Source organism: Ovis canadensis, chromosome 12, assembly GCF_042477335.2.
Source record: "Ovis canadensis isolate MfBH-ARS-UI-01 breed Bighorn chromosome 12, ARS-UI_OviCan_v2, whole genome shotgun sequence".
Lineage (NCBI taxonomy): Eukaryota > Metazoa > Chordata > Mammalia > Artiodactyla > Bovidae > Ovis > Ovis canadensis.
Window position 1 is genome coordinate 86,732,633 of NC_091256.1, and position 14,935 is coordinate 86,747,567.

Consider the following 14,935-nt stretch of genomic DNA (forward strand, 5'->3'; position numbering starts at 1 on the left):
AATATATTAGCAATGTCCTCTTTTTTATTCTTTGTAAGAATTTTTTTTTACCAGTCCATTCTGAAGGAGATCAGCCCTGGGTGTACTTTGGAAGGAAGGATGCTAAAGCTGAAACTCCAGTACTTTGGTCACCTCATGCGAAGAGTTGACTCATTGGAAAAGACTCTGATGCTGGGAGGGATTGGGGGCAGGAGGAGAAGGGGACGACAGAGGATGAGATGGCTGGATGGCATCACTGACTCGATCAACGTGAGTCTGAGTGAACTCTGGGAGTTGGTGATGGACAGGGAGGCCTAGCGTGCTGCGATTCATGGGGTCGCAAAGAGTCGGACATGACTGAGCGACTGAACTGAACTGAACTGAAGAATTTATTTTTAATTTTTAAACAGCTTTTAAAGGGTACATTCCATTTAAAGTTATTACAAAACAGTGACTATGTTCCTCATGTCATACAATACATTCTTGTAGCCTGTCTTATAGCCATGCTCCCTACCCCTATATTGCCTCTCTTTCCTCTCCCTGCTAATAACCAGTAGCTTGTTCTCTGTATCTGTGAGTCTGTTTCTTTTTTTTTTATTTACTAGTTTGTTGTATTATTTATCTTCTCTGTATAAATGATATCATATGATATTTTTCATGCTCTGATTTATTAAATATCTTTTTTCTTTCTTGTCAGCCTAGTTACAGCTTTATCAATCTTCTCCAAGAACCACAGAGTTTCATTGGTTTTCTGTATTATTTTCTCTTTACAATTTTATTGATCTTTCTCTATTTATGATTATCTTATGTCTCCTTATTTTGAGTTTGTTTGCTCTTTCCTTTTTAGTTTTGTAAGGTGGAAGCTTCAATTATTAACTTGAGATTTTTTTCCTAGCACAAATTCATGCTATAAATTTCCCTCTAAGCAATGCTTTTGCTGCGTCACACAAATTTTGCTATTTTGATATATCATGTTTTTCATTTTTATTCAATTCAGAATATGTTCTAACTTTATTTGTTACTTTAATTATGGGTTATTTATGAGTATCTTTTATAATTTTCAAATATTTGAGAATTTTCTAGATTAGCTGTTTTAATTTCTGCATTTATTCCATTTTGATCAGATAATGTATTCAGGATGATTTTAGTGCTAGAATATGATCTCCCTTGGAAAATGTTCCCTGTGCAGGTAAAAAGAGTAAATATCACCCTGTACTCAGTGACTGCTTCCTTCCAAGAGTCAAAGCCCCTCTAGCATCTCCTTGCTTCACTTCACTTGAGTGCCTTAAACATTATTTTAAAAATATATTTTGTCCAGAGTTTGTCATTATTATCAATGAGAGAGTTAGCCTTTAAAAATCTGCACTGCCATTATTTGTAGCTAGAACACTCAGACATCTTGCAATATAAGGAAAAACTTTATTTTCAAGGCAGCATGTGTTGAGTTTTTTAGATTTTGAAGCAAAAAGTCCTAACTTTTATACACACACACATATTAGATCACAGTGTATAAACTGGAATGTCAATAACATCTGGGGCGGGAGTGGGAAGCCCCACAACTAGAACTATTTTCTATTCAATTTGGCCTAAATTAAATTAGAAGGCAATGTAAACAGAGGAGGAAACTTGCATGATTCTTTCACTTATTGGCAAAATTATTTACTTATTGGTAAAACTCAATGGACATGAATTTGAGCAAGTTCCAGGAAATGGTGAAGGACAGAGAAGCCTGGCGTGCTGCAGTCCATGGGGTTGCAAAGAGCTGCACACGGCTAAGTGACTGAACAACAACGAAACTATTTGCAAAGTATTCCATAGTATTTACAAATAAGGGAGATAAACGGAAATATGGTTACCTTTGCACAGAGGAGGGTCACTGCTCCATTTGTTAGGTTCAATACAGGTGAGCTTGTTCTGTCCAACAAGTGCATATTCATCTGGTCCATTTGAAGGATCACAACTGTAAGTTATTAATTCATTATACTCAAATATATTCCTGTAGCTATTGGTGTGTTTTCCATGCTTTATTTTTGGAGGTTGTCCACAATAAATCTCTGAAAAGGGGGAAAAAATGTGAAAAGGAAGGCAAACGAAAAGTGGAAGAGTGAGACAGCGTTAGTAAAGTGCTATCACTGCCTCAATAAGCACTTTAACTTAGGGTTTCTGGAAGTTAATTGTGAATCCATTATCCATTTAGAGGAAAGTTTCCATGAGAGAGTGTATTATGGAAACTTTCATAGAACTATTCAACTTACACAGAAATTAACTTTTAAGAACCAAACTCACTTCCTTAAATACCTATTAAAGTATCTATATGAAATTCCTATATTATCTACAAGGACACACAAAGTTTTGTTCTAGACATCATAAGAGATGGAAATTTAATGAGAAAATATGCTTGCGACTACATGGAAACTTACATTACTGTATGTAAAAGAGATAGCCAATGGGAATTTGCTCTATGGCCAAGGAAACTCAAACAGGGGCTCTGTATCAGCCTAGAGGGGTGGGATGGGGAGGGAGATGGGAGGGAGGGTCAAAAGGGAGGGGATGTATGTATACCTATGGCTGATTCATGTTGAAGTTTGAGAAAAACCCACAAAATTCTGTAAAGCAATTATCCTTCCATTAAAAAATTAATTAATTAAAAAATAATAAAATCCACCACTAAGAAATTCTTTATAATTTATAAACATATCCATTTACTACATCAGAGGTTCACAATAATACCAAAATACTGTCTTATTTCACGGTCATCCTTGTAACTGTATCGTGAAATTTCCCAGAATCTACAAATTGTGTGAATTTGAAACAGACTGAATCCAGATGTCTTCCTTTAAGCCAGATATTTGCAAAAAATGTAAAACAATGCCACTGTTCTCACTGTTTTGGAATTTTTTTTATTTTTTCATAAAAATATGGTATATATGTTAACATGTATTGACTTTATACAAGTCTTAAAAGTGAGTTAATAAAAAACTATTTTAAAAACTTTCATTCTAATTTCAATAAAATGAATACCAGTAGACATAAAGCACACAAAGAAGCAGTTTCTCAGGTGGCACTAGTAGTAAGAACCCGTCTGCCAATACAGGAGACATGAGAGACGCAGGTTCATTCTCTGGGTGTGGAAGATCCCCAGGAGGGTGGCCTGGTAACCCACTCTAGCATTCTTGCCTGGAGAATCCCAGGGTGGGCCACAGTCCATAGCATTGCAGAGCTGGACACGACTGAAGCAACTTAGCACAGCAAGGCACATAAAGAAAAGCTCTTTGGGATCATTGCTGATTTAAAAGCAAAAACATATCCTGCAGCCAAAAAAGTTTGAACATTCTTGATCTAAATTCTAGAGTGAGAACTTACTTACTTTCACAGTGTGGGACAGTATCACTCCAAGACACATTCTCTCCAACAAGATTACAAACTATGATAGGTTTTCCTCTTAAGAAATAACTAAACAGGAAAAAGAAAAGGTTACTGCTTCTTTAACAGCACACATAATGATGAAAACTTTTATATGGTTGTTTTTCTACACTCTAGTACTTTGAGGGAGACGTTTCTTAAGTGACATGATACAAATGAAAGTGCTAACCAAATCTGCAATTCTAATCAAGTAAAGATTTATTGCCTGTGAACACACACTGGCCCACAGCAAAAAGTCTCCATGACTCTGTCACGCTTCAGACTGGCATCTCTGCTCTCTCTGGCAAAGGCATCACACTTTCACGTCTAAGCTTTTGCTCCCACCACTGTGTTCAGTCAGAACTGAGAAAGAGAGACCAGGCTCTAGAGCTTGCCTGCCTGGATTCAAATTCTAGTGAATGACGGACTTGTTATTTGAGCTTGGGAAAGCCTTTTACTGTTTTTCTTGCTCAATTTCCTCATCTATGTAAATGACACAATAGGGCATACCTCATGGGATTGTTTAGAGAATAAGTTAGCATCTGACACATAGTGAGTGCTAGGTAAGTTTTAGCTCTTTTTAATATTCTTTAGATCAGAATATCTTCCTAGGAACGCTTAGGACTGATACTTAATGCAATCTTCTCTTAATCTTTTCTGATAATTTAAATTTATAGTGCTCTCTCCTCCCTCTGGACTCTCATTGTAATGATCATAAATAATTTTATGTATTCGGCACTTCTTACTTACTATTTTGCTTTAATATATTATACTAGTATATATTGTGTTTCAATTTTTCTATCTTTTTGAGAGGAGTCTATGCTTTAAGTTTTTGGAACCTCTCAAAGTGCCTAATAGGCTCTCTACATCTATGACAGAACATTCTAATATTTTTATTTGATCAATTTAAAAATAATCAGGGAAACTGCTTGCACAAGGTTCTAGTAGACTTCTCCATCAAGTTGCCCTCATTTTTTGGATATTGTAGTGTTTTAGGAGAGGACTTGGGGAAGGTGGCAGAGGTGGAGGCACTAGGGATCTGTCTCCATAACTAGACAAAAACCGCAATGGCAGAGTCTGCCTGATGTCACTATTTTTGGACTTTGGAGTCTGCTGAAGAACTGTGAGTTCCAGAGGAAAACTCAGACAGGAAAATCACAGTCATTTCAGTCAATTTCAGCTCTTAGGAAAATAGCAGCTACCCATCCCCACTCTCAGCAATGTAGCAGGCAGCTGTGCATGTGTTCCTGAGCGGCTCACAGACAAACTGCAGGAGGCAGAGTACCCAGAAAGGACTGTCCTCCAAGAACCAAGGATATGTACTCTGACTGCTGACTTTTGTTCCTGATCACAGAAAATAGTGGGTAGCCATTGTTGCCATGTCTTGCTGATGCTTGCAAGCCCCTTCCTTGTTGGCACAAGTGAATTACATGGGATTTAAAGATCGAGCACCATTTGCTTCCATTTGATTTTTGCTTTCAACTTCATTTTAATGCTTCAGGAGTCAATAATTAAAGATTAGACATTCAAAAACAACTGCATATGAGGGGAAATTTAGAAAGTAAATGTGCATATTCAGGGAAAAACTCAGAAATGGCCTGTGAAGACCTTCAGTTTACAACTCAGGTTGATTGTTGGCAGAAAAATATCCTACAGCAATCAAAAAACAATAACAAAAACTGCAATGCCCAGGGAAAGGGGAGGATCTGACTTCCAAAGTTACCATATTATTAAATTCCAATGTCCAGTATTCCACAAAAAATCACCAGGCATACAAAGAAATAGGAAAGTATGGCCCATTCAATATAAAAATAAAATTAAATGAACAGAAACTGCTTCTGAAAAACATCTGATGACAGATAGATTAGATAAGGACTATCTTAAATATGCTTGAACAGCTAAAGAAAGATGTACAGAAAATCAAGAAAATGATGTATGAGCAAAGCAGAACAATCATAAGGAGAACGCTCATGAGTGCCTGCTCAGTTGTGTCTGACTCTTCATGACCCCATGGACTGAAGCTTGCCAGGCTTCTCTGCCATGAAAATTTCCAGGCAAGAACACTGGAGTCAGTTGTCATCTCCTACTCCAAGGTATCTTCCCAACCCAGGGATCCAACCCTCGTCTCTTGTGTCTCCTGCACTGACAGGCAGATTCTTTACCACTGCGCCACCCAGGAAGCCCATCATGAGGAGACAGATAACCTAAGAAGAAATCAAGGAGGAATTCTAGGCTTAAAGTACAATACCTGGTCTAAAAAATTCAGTAGAGGGATTTAAAGAAAATTTGAGCAGGCAGAAAGAAAAATTAGTGAACCTAAATATAGAATGGGGGAAGTTATTGAATCTGAGCAACAGAAAGAAAAAAGAGTGAAGAAAAATGAGCAGTCCCTAAAGGGCTTGTGTGATATCATGAAGTGGATCACACACGCTGTGGGACTCTCAGAGGGAGAGGAGAGATAGAAAGCGACAGAGAGAACACTTTACAAAATAATGGCAGACGACTTCCAAAATTTGATGAGAAACACAGATGCAATCAAGAAGCTCAACAACGTCCAGGTAAAAAGAACTTAAAGAAGCCCACACTAAGACACGTAATAATCAAACTCTCAAAAGACAAAGACAGAGCAGCTAAGATGGCAGAGTAGAAGGACCCTAAACTCACTTCCTCCAACAAGAAAACCAAAATCACAACAACCTACCGGGCAATCCTCATCGAAAAAGACTGAAGCCTACCGGAAAAGGTGCCCTAGAGCTAGAAACAAAAAGATGGAACCACAAAGAGACTGGTAGGAGGGAAGATTAGGAATATAAGCAAATCCCATTCCCTTAGGTGGGTGCCCCGCAAGCTGGAGGATAATTATATTATAGAGGTTTTACCGCTAGAGCGAGTTCTGAGTCCCACTGAAGCCCTTAACCCAAGACTCCAGCACTGGGGAAGAGGAGATCCCAGAGCATTTGGCTTTGAAAGCCACCAGAGCTTGATTACAGGAGCTCACAGGACTGGGAGAACCAGAGACTTCACTCTAAAAGGGTACACAGAAGTCTCACAGACACCAGGAACAAAGGCAGAAGCAGTAACTTCATAGGATCCTCGATCAGAACTACCTACTGATCTTGAAAGGTGTCCTGAGGAAGCAGGGGCTGGCTGTGATTCACTTTGGGGATATAGACATTGGTGGCAGATATATAGGACTTCTCAGATGGCCCAGTAAAGAATCTGCCTGTCAGTGTAGGAGATGCAGGTTGATCCCTGGGTTGGGAAGATCCCCTGGAGAAGAAAATGGCAACACACTCCGTTAGTCTTGCCTGAGAAAGTCCATGGACAGAGGAGCCTGGAGGGCTGCAGCTCATGGGGTAGCAAAGCTGAACACGACTGAGCACACAGGCATGGCAGGTGTATCAGGGCACACTCATCTGTGTGAGCTCTCCCAGAGGCTGATATTTTGGCATCAAGACCTGGCCCCACCCAACAGTCTGTAGGATCCAGTGCTGGAAACACCTCAGGCCAAACAACAGATGAGCATCAGCAGACAGGCTGCCTAGAGACTTCCTGAGCCCACAGCCACATTTGGGCTTCCCTTATGGCTCAGCTGGGAAAGAATCTGTTCACAATGCAGGAGACCTGGGTTCAATCCCTGGACTGGGAAAATCCCCTGGAGAAGGAAAAGGCTAGCCACTCCAGTATTCTGGCCTCGAGAATTCCATGTACTGTATAGATCATGGGGTCGCAAAGAGTCAGACATGACTGAGTGACTTTCACTTTCACTTCACTAGACATGACCCTGCCCAACAGAGGACCAAGATCCAGCTCCAGTGGCCATGGGGCTGACACTGGAAGCAAGAAAATTACAGCCCTTCAGCCTGCAGATTGAGTCTACAAATGCAGGCCAGCTAATCCTGGGCCTATGAGTGATGAGAGGGGAGTGTACTGCTGGGATGCTTTGAACATTTCCTAAAGAGGGTCACTTCTCCAAAATCAAAAAAGAGTAACCAACTTACCACATACAAAACATACAAATAGCAATTTAAAGAAAATGAAAGCACAGAAGAATACATTTCAGATGAAGGAACAAGATAAAACCCAAGAAGAACTAACTGACGTGAAGGAATGGAATCTACCCAAGAAAGAGTTCAGAGTAATGACAGTAAAGATGATCAAAGAACTCAGGAGAACTGGACGCACAAAGTGAAAAATGAGGCGTTTTTAACAAAGAATTAGAAAATATAAAGAAAAGCCAAATACAATTAAAGAATACAATAACTGAACTGAAAACTACACTAGAAGGAATCAATAGTAGCGTGAATGAGACAGAAGGACAGGTCAGCGAGGTGGAAGACCAAATGGTGGTAATCAGTGCCACGGAACAGAAAAAAGAATGAAAAAGAATGAGAACAATTTAAGGGACTTCCGGGACAACATTAAGCATGCTAGCATTTGCATTATTGGGGTCCCAGAAGGCGGAGAGAGAAAGGGCCTGAGAAAATATTTGAAAAGATAATAGCTGAAAACTCCCCTAATCTGGAAAAGGAACAGTCACCCAGGTCTAGGAAGTGCAGAGAGTGTGATACAGGATTAACCCACAGAGGAATATACCATGACATAGAATAATCAAAATGACAAAAACTAAAGATGAAGAGAAAATATTAAAAGCAACAAGTGAAAATCAACAAATAACATATGAGATTACTCCAATAAGGCTGCTGCTGCTGCTGCTAAATCACATCAGTCATGTCCAACTCTGTGCAGCCCCATAGATGGCAGCCCACCAGGCTCCCACCCCTGGGATTCTCCAGGCAAGCATACTGGGGTGGGTTGCCATTTTCTTCTCCAGTGCAGGAAAGTGAAAAGTGAAAGTGAAGTTGCTCAGTCATGTCCGACTCTTCGCGACCCCATGGACTGTAGCCTACCAGGCTCCTCCATCCATGGGATTTCCCAGACAAGAGTACTGGAGTGGGTTGCCATTGCCTTCTCCACCAATAAGGCTATCAACTAATTTTTCAGCAGAAATTCTGCAGGCTGTAAAGAAGAGACTTTAAAGTGATGAAAGCCAAAAAGTTACAATCAAGAATACTCTATTCAGCAAAGCTCTCATTTCATTCAGATTTGATGGAGAAATCAAAAGTTTTAGAGACAAGCAAAAGCTAAAATAATTCACTATTACCAAAGCATCTTTACAACAGATAATAAAGGAAATTCTCTGTAGAAATGAAAAGATCACAAATAAAAAGAATAAACTTATAAAATGGAAAAGCTTATGGGTAAAGGCAAACTTACAATACAGTTAGAAACTCATCCACACACAAAGCTAGTAGGGAAGTTAAAAGAAAAAAGCAATGAAATAATTTGTATCGACAATAAGCAGTTAAGGGATACACAAAAAATTAGATGTGAAATATAAAATCAAAACCAGTAATTGTGAGGGGAGGAGAATAAAAGGCAGGATATCTAAAATACGTTTGAAATTAAGAAATCTGCAACTTAAAACAAGTATGTATAAATATAGACTCCTATACAAAAATCTCATATAACCACAAAAAAACTGTAATAGATGTATACATACAAAAGATAAAGGAATCCAAATATAACACTTGAGACAGTCATCAAAAGAGAAGAGAAAGAAAGGAGGAAAAAAAAGCAAAAAAAAGAAAATCAACAAAATGACAATAGGAACATACATATTAATAGTTACCTTAAATGTAAGTGGACTAAATGCTCCAACCAAAAGACTCAAATTGGCTAAATGACTACAAAAACAAGACCTACATACATGCTGTCTACAAGAAAGTCACCTCAGATCTGGAGACACATACACACTGAAAGTGAGGAAATGGAAAGAGCTATTCCATGCAAATGGAAGTCAAAAGAAAGTCAGAGTTGCAATGCTTCTATCAGATACAATACTCTTTTAATAAAGACTACTACAAGAGACAAAGAAGGACACTATATAATGAGCAAAGAATCAATCCAAGAAGAAAATATAACAATTCAAATACATATGCACCCATTATAGAAGCATCTCAGTACATAACAGCCAAGTGCTAACAGCCAAAAAGGGAAAACTGACAGTAATACAGTAATAGTAGGGCACTTTAACACCCCACTTACATCAATGGATAGATCATCCAGACAGAAAATTAATAAGGAACAACAGCCTTAAGTGACATATTGAACTCAGTTCAGTTCAGTCACTCAGTCATGTCCAACCCCATGAACTGCAGCACGCAAGGCCTCCCCGTCCATCACCAGCTCCCGGAGTTCACTCAGACTCACGTCCATCAAGTCGGTGATGCCATTCAGCCATCTCATCCTCTGTCGTCCTCTTCTCCTCCTGCCCCCAATCCCTCCCAGCATCAGAGTCTTTTCCAATGAGTCAACTCTTCGCATGAGGTGGCCAAAGTACTGGAGCTTCAGCTTTAGCATCATTCCTTCCAAAGAAATCCCAGGGTTGATCTCCTTCAGAATGGACTGGTTGGATCTCCTTGCAGTCCAGGGGACTCTCAAGAGTCTTCTCCAATACCACAGTTCAAAAGCATCAATTCTTTGGCGCTCAGCCTTCTTCACAGTCCAACTTTCACATCCATACATGACCACAGGAAAAACCATAGCCTTGACTAGATGGACCTTAGTCGGCAAAGTAATATCTCTGCTTTTGAATATACTATCTAGGTTGGTCATAACTTTTCTTCCAAGGAGTAAGTGTCTTTTAATTTCATGGCTGCAGTCACCATCTGCAGTGATTTTGGAGCCTCCCAAAATAAAGTCTGCCACTGTTTCCACTGTTTCTCCATCTATTTTCCCATGAAGTGATGGGACCAGATGCCACGATCTTAGTTTTCTGGATGTTGAGCTTTAAGCCAACTTTTTCACTCTCCTCTTTCACTTTCATCAAGAGGCTTTTTAGTAGCAAAAGCGGTAGTAAGAGGGAATTTTATAGTGATACAAACTTACCTCAGGAAACAAGAAATATCTCAAATAACTAACCTAACCTTACACATAAAGCAATAGAGAAAGAAGAATAAATAAAAGTCAAAGTCAGTAAAAAGAAGGAAATCATAAGATCAGAGCAGCAACAAATGAAATAGAGACTTTGATAACAGTTCTAATAAGATGCATGAAAACTGGAGCCTATTATACAGAGAGAAGTCAATCAGAAAGAAGAACACCAATACAGTATATTAACTCATATATATGGAATTTAGAAAGATGGTAACGATGGCCCTATATGCAAAACAGCAAAAGAGGCCCAGATACACAGAACAGACTTTTGGACTCTGTGGGAGAAGGCGAGGGTGGGATGGTTTGAGAGAAGAGCATTGAAACATGTATATTACCGTATATGGAACAGATGACCACTCCAAGTTCGATGCATGAACCAGGGCACTCAAAGTCAGTGCACTGGGACAACTCAGAGGGATGGGATGGGGAGGGAGGTGGAAGACGGGTTCAGGATGGGGGACACATGTACACCCATGGCTGATTCATGTCAATGTATGGCAAAACTACAACAACATTGTTAAGTAATTAGCCTCCAATTTAAATAAATAAATTTTAAAAAATAGAAAAGACCAATGAAACTAAAAGCTGGTTCTTTGAAAAGAAAAAGAAATTGATAGACTTTTAGCCAGACTCATCAAGAAAAACGAGGAGAGGGCCCAAATCAATAAGACCAGAAAGGAAAAAGAAGTTACAACCAACACATCAGAAATACAAAGGATCACAAAAGACTACTATAAGCAACTATTTGCCAATAAAATGGACAATCTACTGTAGAAGAAATGGAAATATTCTTAGAAAGAGATAATCTCCCAAGACTGAACCAGGACGAAATAGAACGTATGAACAGACTAATCCCCGGTACTGAAATTGAATCAGTAATTTAAAAGCTCCCAACAAGCAAAATCTTCCAGGACCAGATGGCTTCACAGGTAAATTCTACCAAACATCCATCCATCTTTCTGAAACTATTCCAAAAATCTGCAGAAGAAAGAACAGTTCCAAACTTATTCTATAAGATCAGCATCACCCTAATACCAAAACCAGACAGATATCACACAAAAAAAGAACATTTTAGGTCCATCACTGATGAAAATATAAATGACAATTCTCAACAAAATACTAGCAGACCAACTCCAACAATACATTAAAAGGATCATACATCATGATCCAGTGAGATTTATCCCAGGGATATAAGAGCTTTAAATATTCATTAATCAACCAATGCATTATACCATATTAACAAACTGAAGAAAAACCATGTGATCCTTTCAATAGATGCAGAAAAAACTTCTGATAAAATTCAATACCGTTTATGATTTAAAAAGTCCTCTTCAGAAAGTGAGCTTAGAGAAAACATGGCTCAACATAATAAAGGCCGTACATGACAAATCCACAGCTAATATCATACTCAGTGGTGAAAACAGAAGACATTTTCTCTGAGATCATGAAAAATACCAGGATGCCCACTTTTATCACTTTAATTCAGCATGGTTTTGGTCTGGCCACAGGAAATGGAGAAGAAAAATAAATAAAAGGAATCCAAATTGGAAAAGAAGTAAAACCATCACTGTTTGCAGATGATGTGATGCTATACATAGAAAATCCTAAGTCTACTACCAGAAAACTACTAGAGCTCATCAACGAATTTTGAAAAGTTGTTGGATACTAAATTAAGATACAGAAATTGTTGCACTTCTATACTCTAACAATGAAATATCAAAAAAGAAATTAAGGAAACAATCCCATTTACTATTGCATCAAAAAGAATAAAATATATAGAAATAAACCTATCTGAGGAGGCAAAAATCCTATACTCTGAAAACTATAAGATACTGGTGAAAAGAACTGGAGATGACTCAATGGATGAAAAGATATTGGAAAGATAGATGGAAAGATATTCTGTGTTCTTGGATTTGGAGAATCAGTATTGTCAAAATGACTATACTACCCAAGACAATCTATAGATTCAATGCAATCCCTACCAAATTACCAATGGCACTTTTCACAGAACTAGGGTAAAAAATGTTTTAAGTTGTATGGAAACACAAAAGACCCCTAATAGCCAAAACAATCTTGAGAAGGAAGAATGGAACTGGAGCAGTCATGGTCCCTGACTTCAAACCTTACTATAATGCTACAGTCTTCAAAACGGTATGGTACTGGCAGAGAAGGGGACGCATAGAACCATAGAACAGGAGAGAAAGCCCATCAATAAACTCATACACTGATAACTAATCTAGAACAAAGGAGGCGAGAATAGACAGTGGAGACAAGTCAGTCTTTTCAATAAGTGGTGCTGGGAAAACTAGACAGCTATATGTGAAAAGAATGAAACATTCTTTTACACCATACAGAACACAGAACATTCTTTTACACCATATACAAATAAATACAAAACTAAACTCAAAATGGATTAAAGACCTAAATGTAAGACCTGATATTATAAAACTCTTCAAGGAAAACATAGGCAGAACACTCTTTAACATAAATTGTGGTGATATTTTTTTAGATACATCTCCTAGAGTAATGGAAATAAAAACAAACACAAAAAACTGGGATCTAACTAAATGGGAAGCCCTTTTGCATGGCAAAGGAAATCATAAATAAAGGAAATCTATGGACTGGGAGAAAATATTATAAATGATGATACCAAGAAGGGATTAATTTCCAATATATGGAGTTCACACAGCTTAATACCAAAAACAACAACATAATCAAAAAATGAGCAGAAGGACCAGACATTTTTCCAAAGAAGTATACAAGTGTCTTTTTCAGGCACATGAAAAAAAATGCTAAATATTGTTAATTATTAGAGAAATGCAAATCAAAACTACAATGAGATGTTACCTTATACCTGTCAGAATGGCCATCATTTAAATGTCTACCAATAATGAATGCTGGAAAGGGTGTGGAGAAAAAGGAGCCCTCCTACACTGTTGATGTCAGTCATTTCTGTGAGCCCTCCTTCAACTTTGAGAATGGCCATTTTAAACAGGTGTACTTTGTAGTTAAGGATAAAGCTATCATGATTACTACATTTTTGCCACATCCAATAGGCTTATTCTCATATATAATAAGTATATAATCTTGCTTTTCTTCCATTTAAATTTCTATTAATTACACAGTTTTTCAGCATAACTTATCATTTCAGGATAACACATCATTTCAAGTGCAAGTTACCACCTAGAAAGAAAAGTGAAATCAATTTTAAGGAAATGATCAAGTTGAGAAGCAAAGAAAAATGAAATTCACAATGTTTACCTTATTTATTTCTAAAGAGTAACTTACTTACCCCTCATCACAAGAAATGTGAGCTTCTGATTCCCACTCAAATGTGTCATTTGGGGCAACTACTTTACCATGTTTTACTTCTGGATCTGGACATGATTTTCCTAAAAGAAAATTTTCAAATTTGTTTTTTCATACCAATTTCAAGACATTTAAATCAAGATCAAAATTCTACACTGCTCTTTTCTATTGATGAAATATTATTTTCTTTATTTAATTATTATAAGGGCAAACTTGAAATTCACATTTATCGAGGGACCAATCCCCAAGAAAGATTCCCTGGAGATTTCTCAAAACCAAAAAAAATGATTGCTATCTACAGCATAGTTTCTTATGAGAAAATCATTACTGTTGTAGTGGAAAATTAACTCTTAAAATGTGTAAAAATCTCTAGAGAATGGAAAAAAAAAACAAACAAGAAATAAAAACGGTTTAGTTTCCTTACTTAAACATGCTTCTTCAATACGGCTCCAAGAGCCATTAGGCTCACAAGTAGCTGAGAGGAGATAAGGCCACACATAAAAGTACCCTCGGTAACACTCATAGTCTATTCTGTCCCCAGGATAATAACGGTGTTTAATGACACCCTTAAGCTTCATACTGTCCAATACTGGTGGATCAATGCAGCGTACTAGGAATAAGAGAATAAAAACAGAAAATTAGGAATTTAATCTTTCCCATCAGCCATTGTGGCATAGCAGCAAGTGGGTAGTACAGAATAAGTAGAAAGTTTCTCTGCAAGATTTTAAATGATTTTATCCATGGTTTTATCCAAGCGATGGTAGTAGTGGATAATGTGTCTTGCTTACTAAAAAATCCTATTAACTTTTAATTTGTTGAGGAATAAGCTAAATTTTCATTCAACAGTAAATTCAAGGACACAAAATCTATCTTTTGGGTATTAAATATACATACATATATATATATATACACACACACATTCTCACGGGCTTCCCAGGTGGTGCTAGTGGTAAAGAACTCGCTTGCCAACGCAGGAGACATAAGAGGTGCGGGTTCAGTCCCTGGGTTGGGAAGATCCTCTGGAGGAGGGCATGGCAACATACTAAAGCGTTCTTGCCTGGAGAATCCCATGGACAGAGGAGCCTGGCTGGCTACAGTCCAGCAGGTCACAAAAAGTCAGACACGACTAAAGTGACTTAGTACAGCACAGCACATGTTTCCTTACATATTTTTTCCCTAAATTTATTTCAAAACTCACCTTTCATCTTAAAAGTTATTTTATAGTCTATAACACTCTGCTCAGATT

The 14,935-nt window shown here is 37.9% G+C and overlaps 1 protein-coding gene across 1 annotated transcript in view; it reads right to left on the bottom strand.

Moving 5' to 3' along the window:
• LOC138415778 (membrane cofactor protein-like) overlaps positions 1-14,935 on the bottom strand; it is a 57,919-nt gene that overhangs the window by 34,249 nt on the left and 8,735 nt on the right. The window contains exons 2-5 of the mRNA XM_069544321.1: positions 14,114-14,299; positions 13,673-13,772; positions 3,347-3,432; positions 1,836-2,033 (exon numbers count right to left, since the gene is read on the bottom strand). Of these exons, the coding sequence (XP_069400422.1) occupies positions 1,836-2,033; positions 3,347-3,432; positions 13,673-13,772; positions 14,114-14,299 (570 nt within the window). The remainder of the gene's footprint in view (positions 1-1,835; positions 2,034-3,346; positions 3,433-13,672; positions 13,773-14,113; positions 14,300-14,935) is intronic.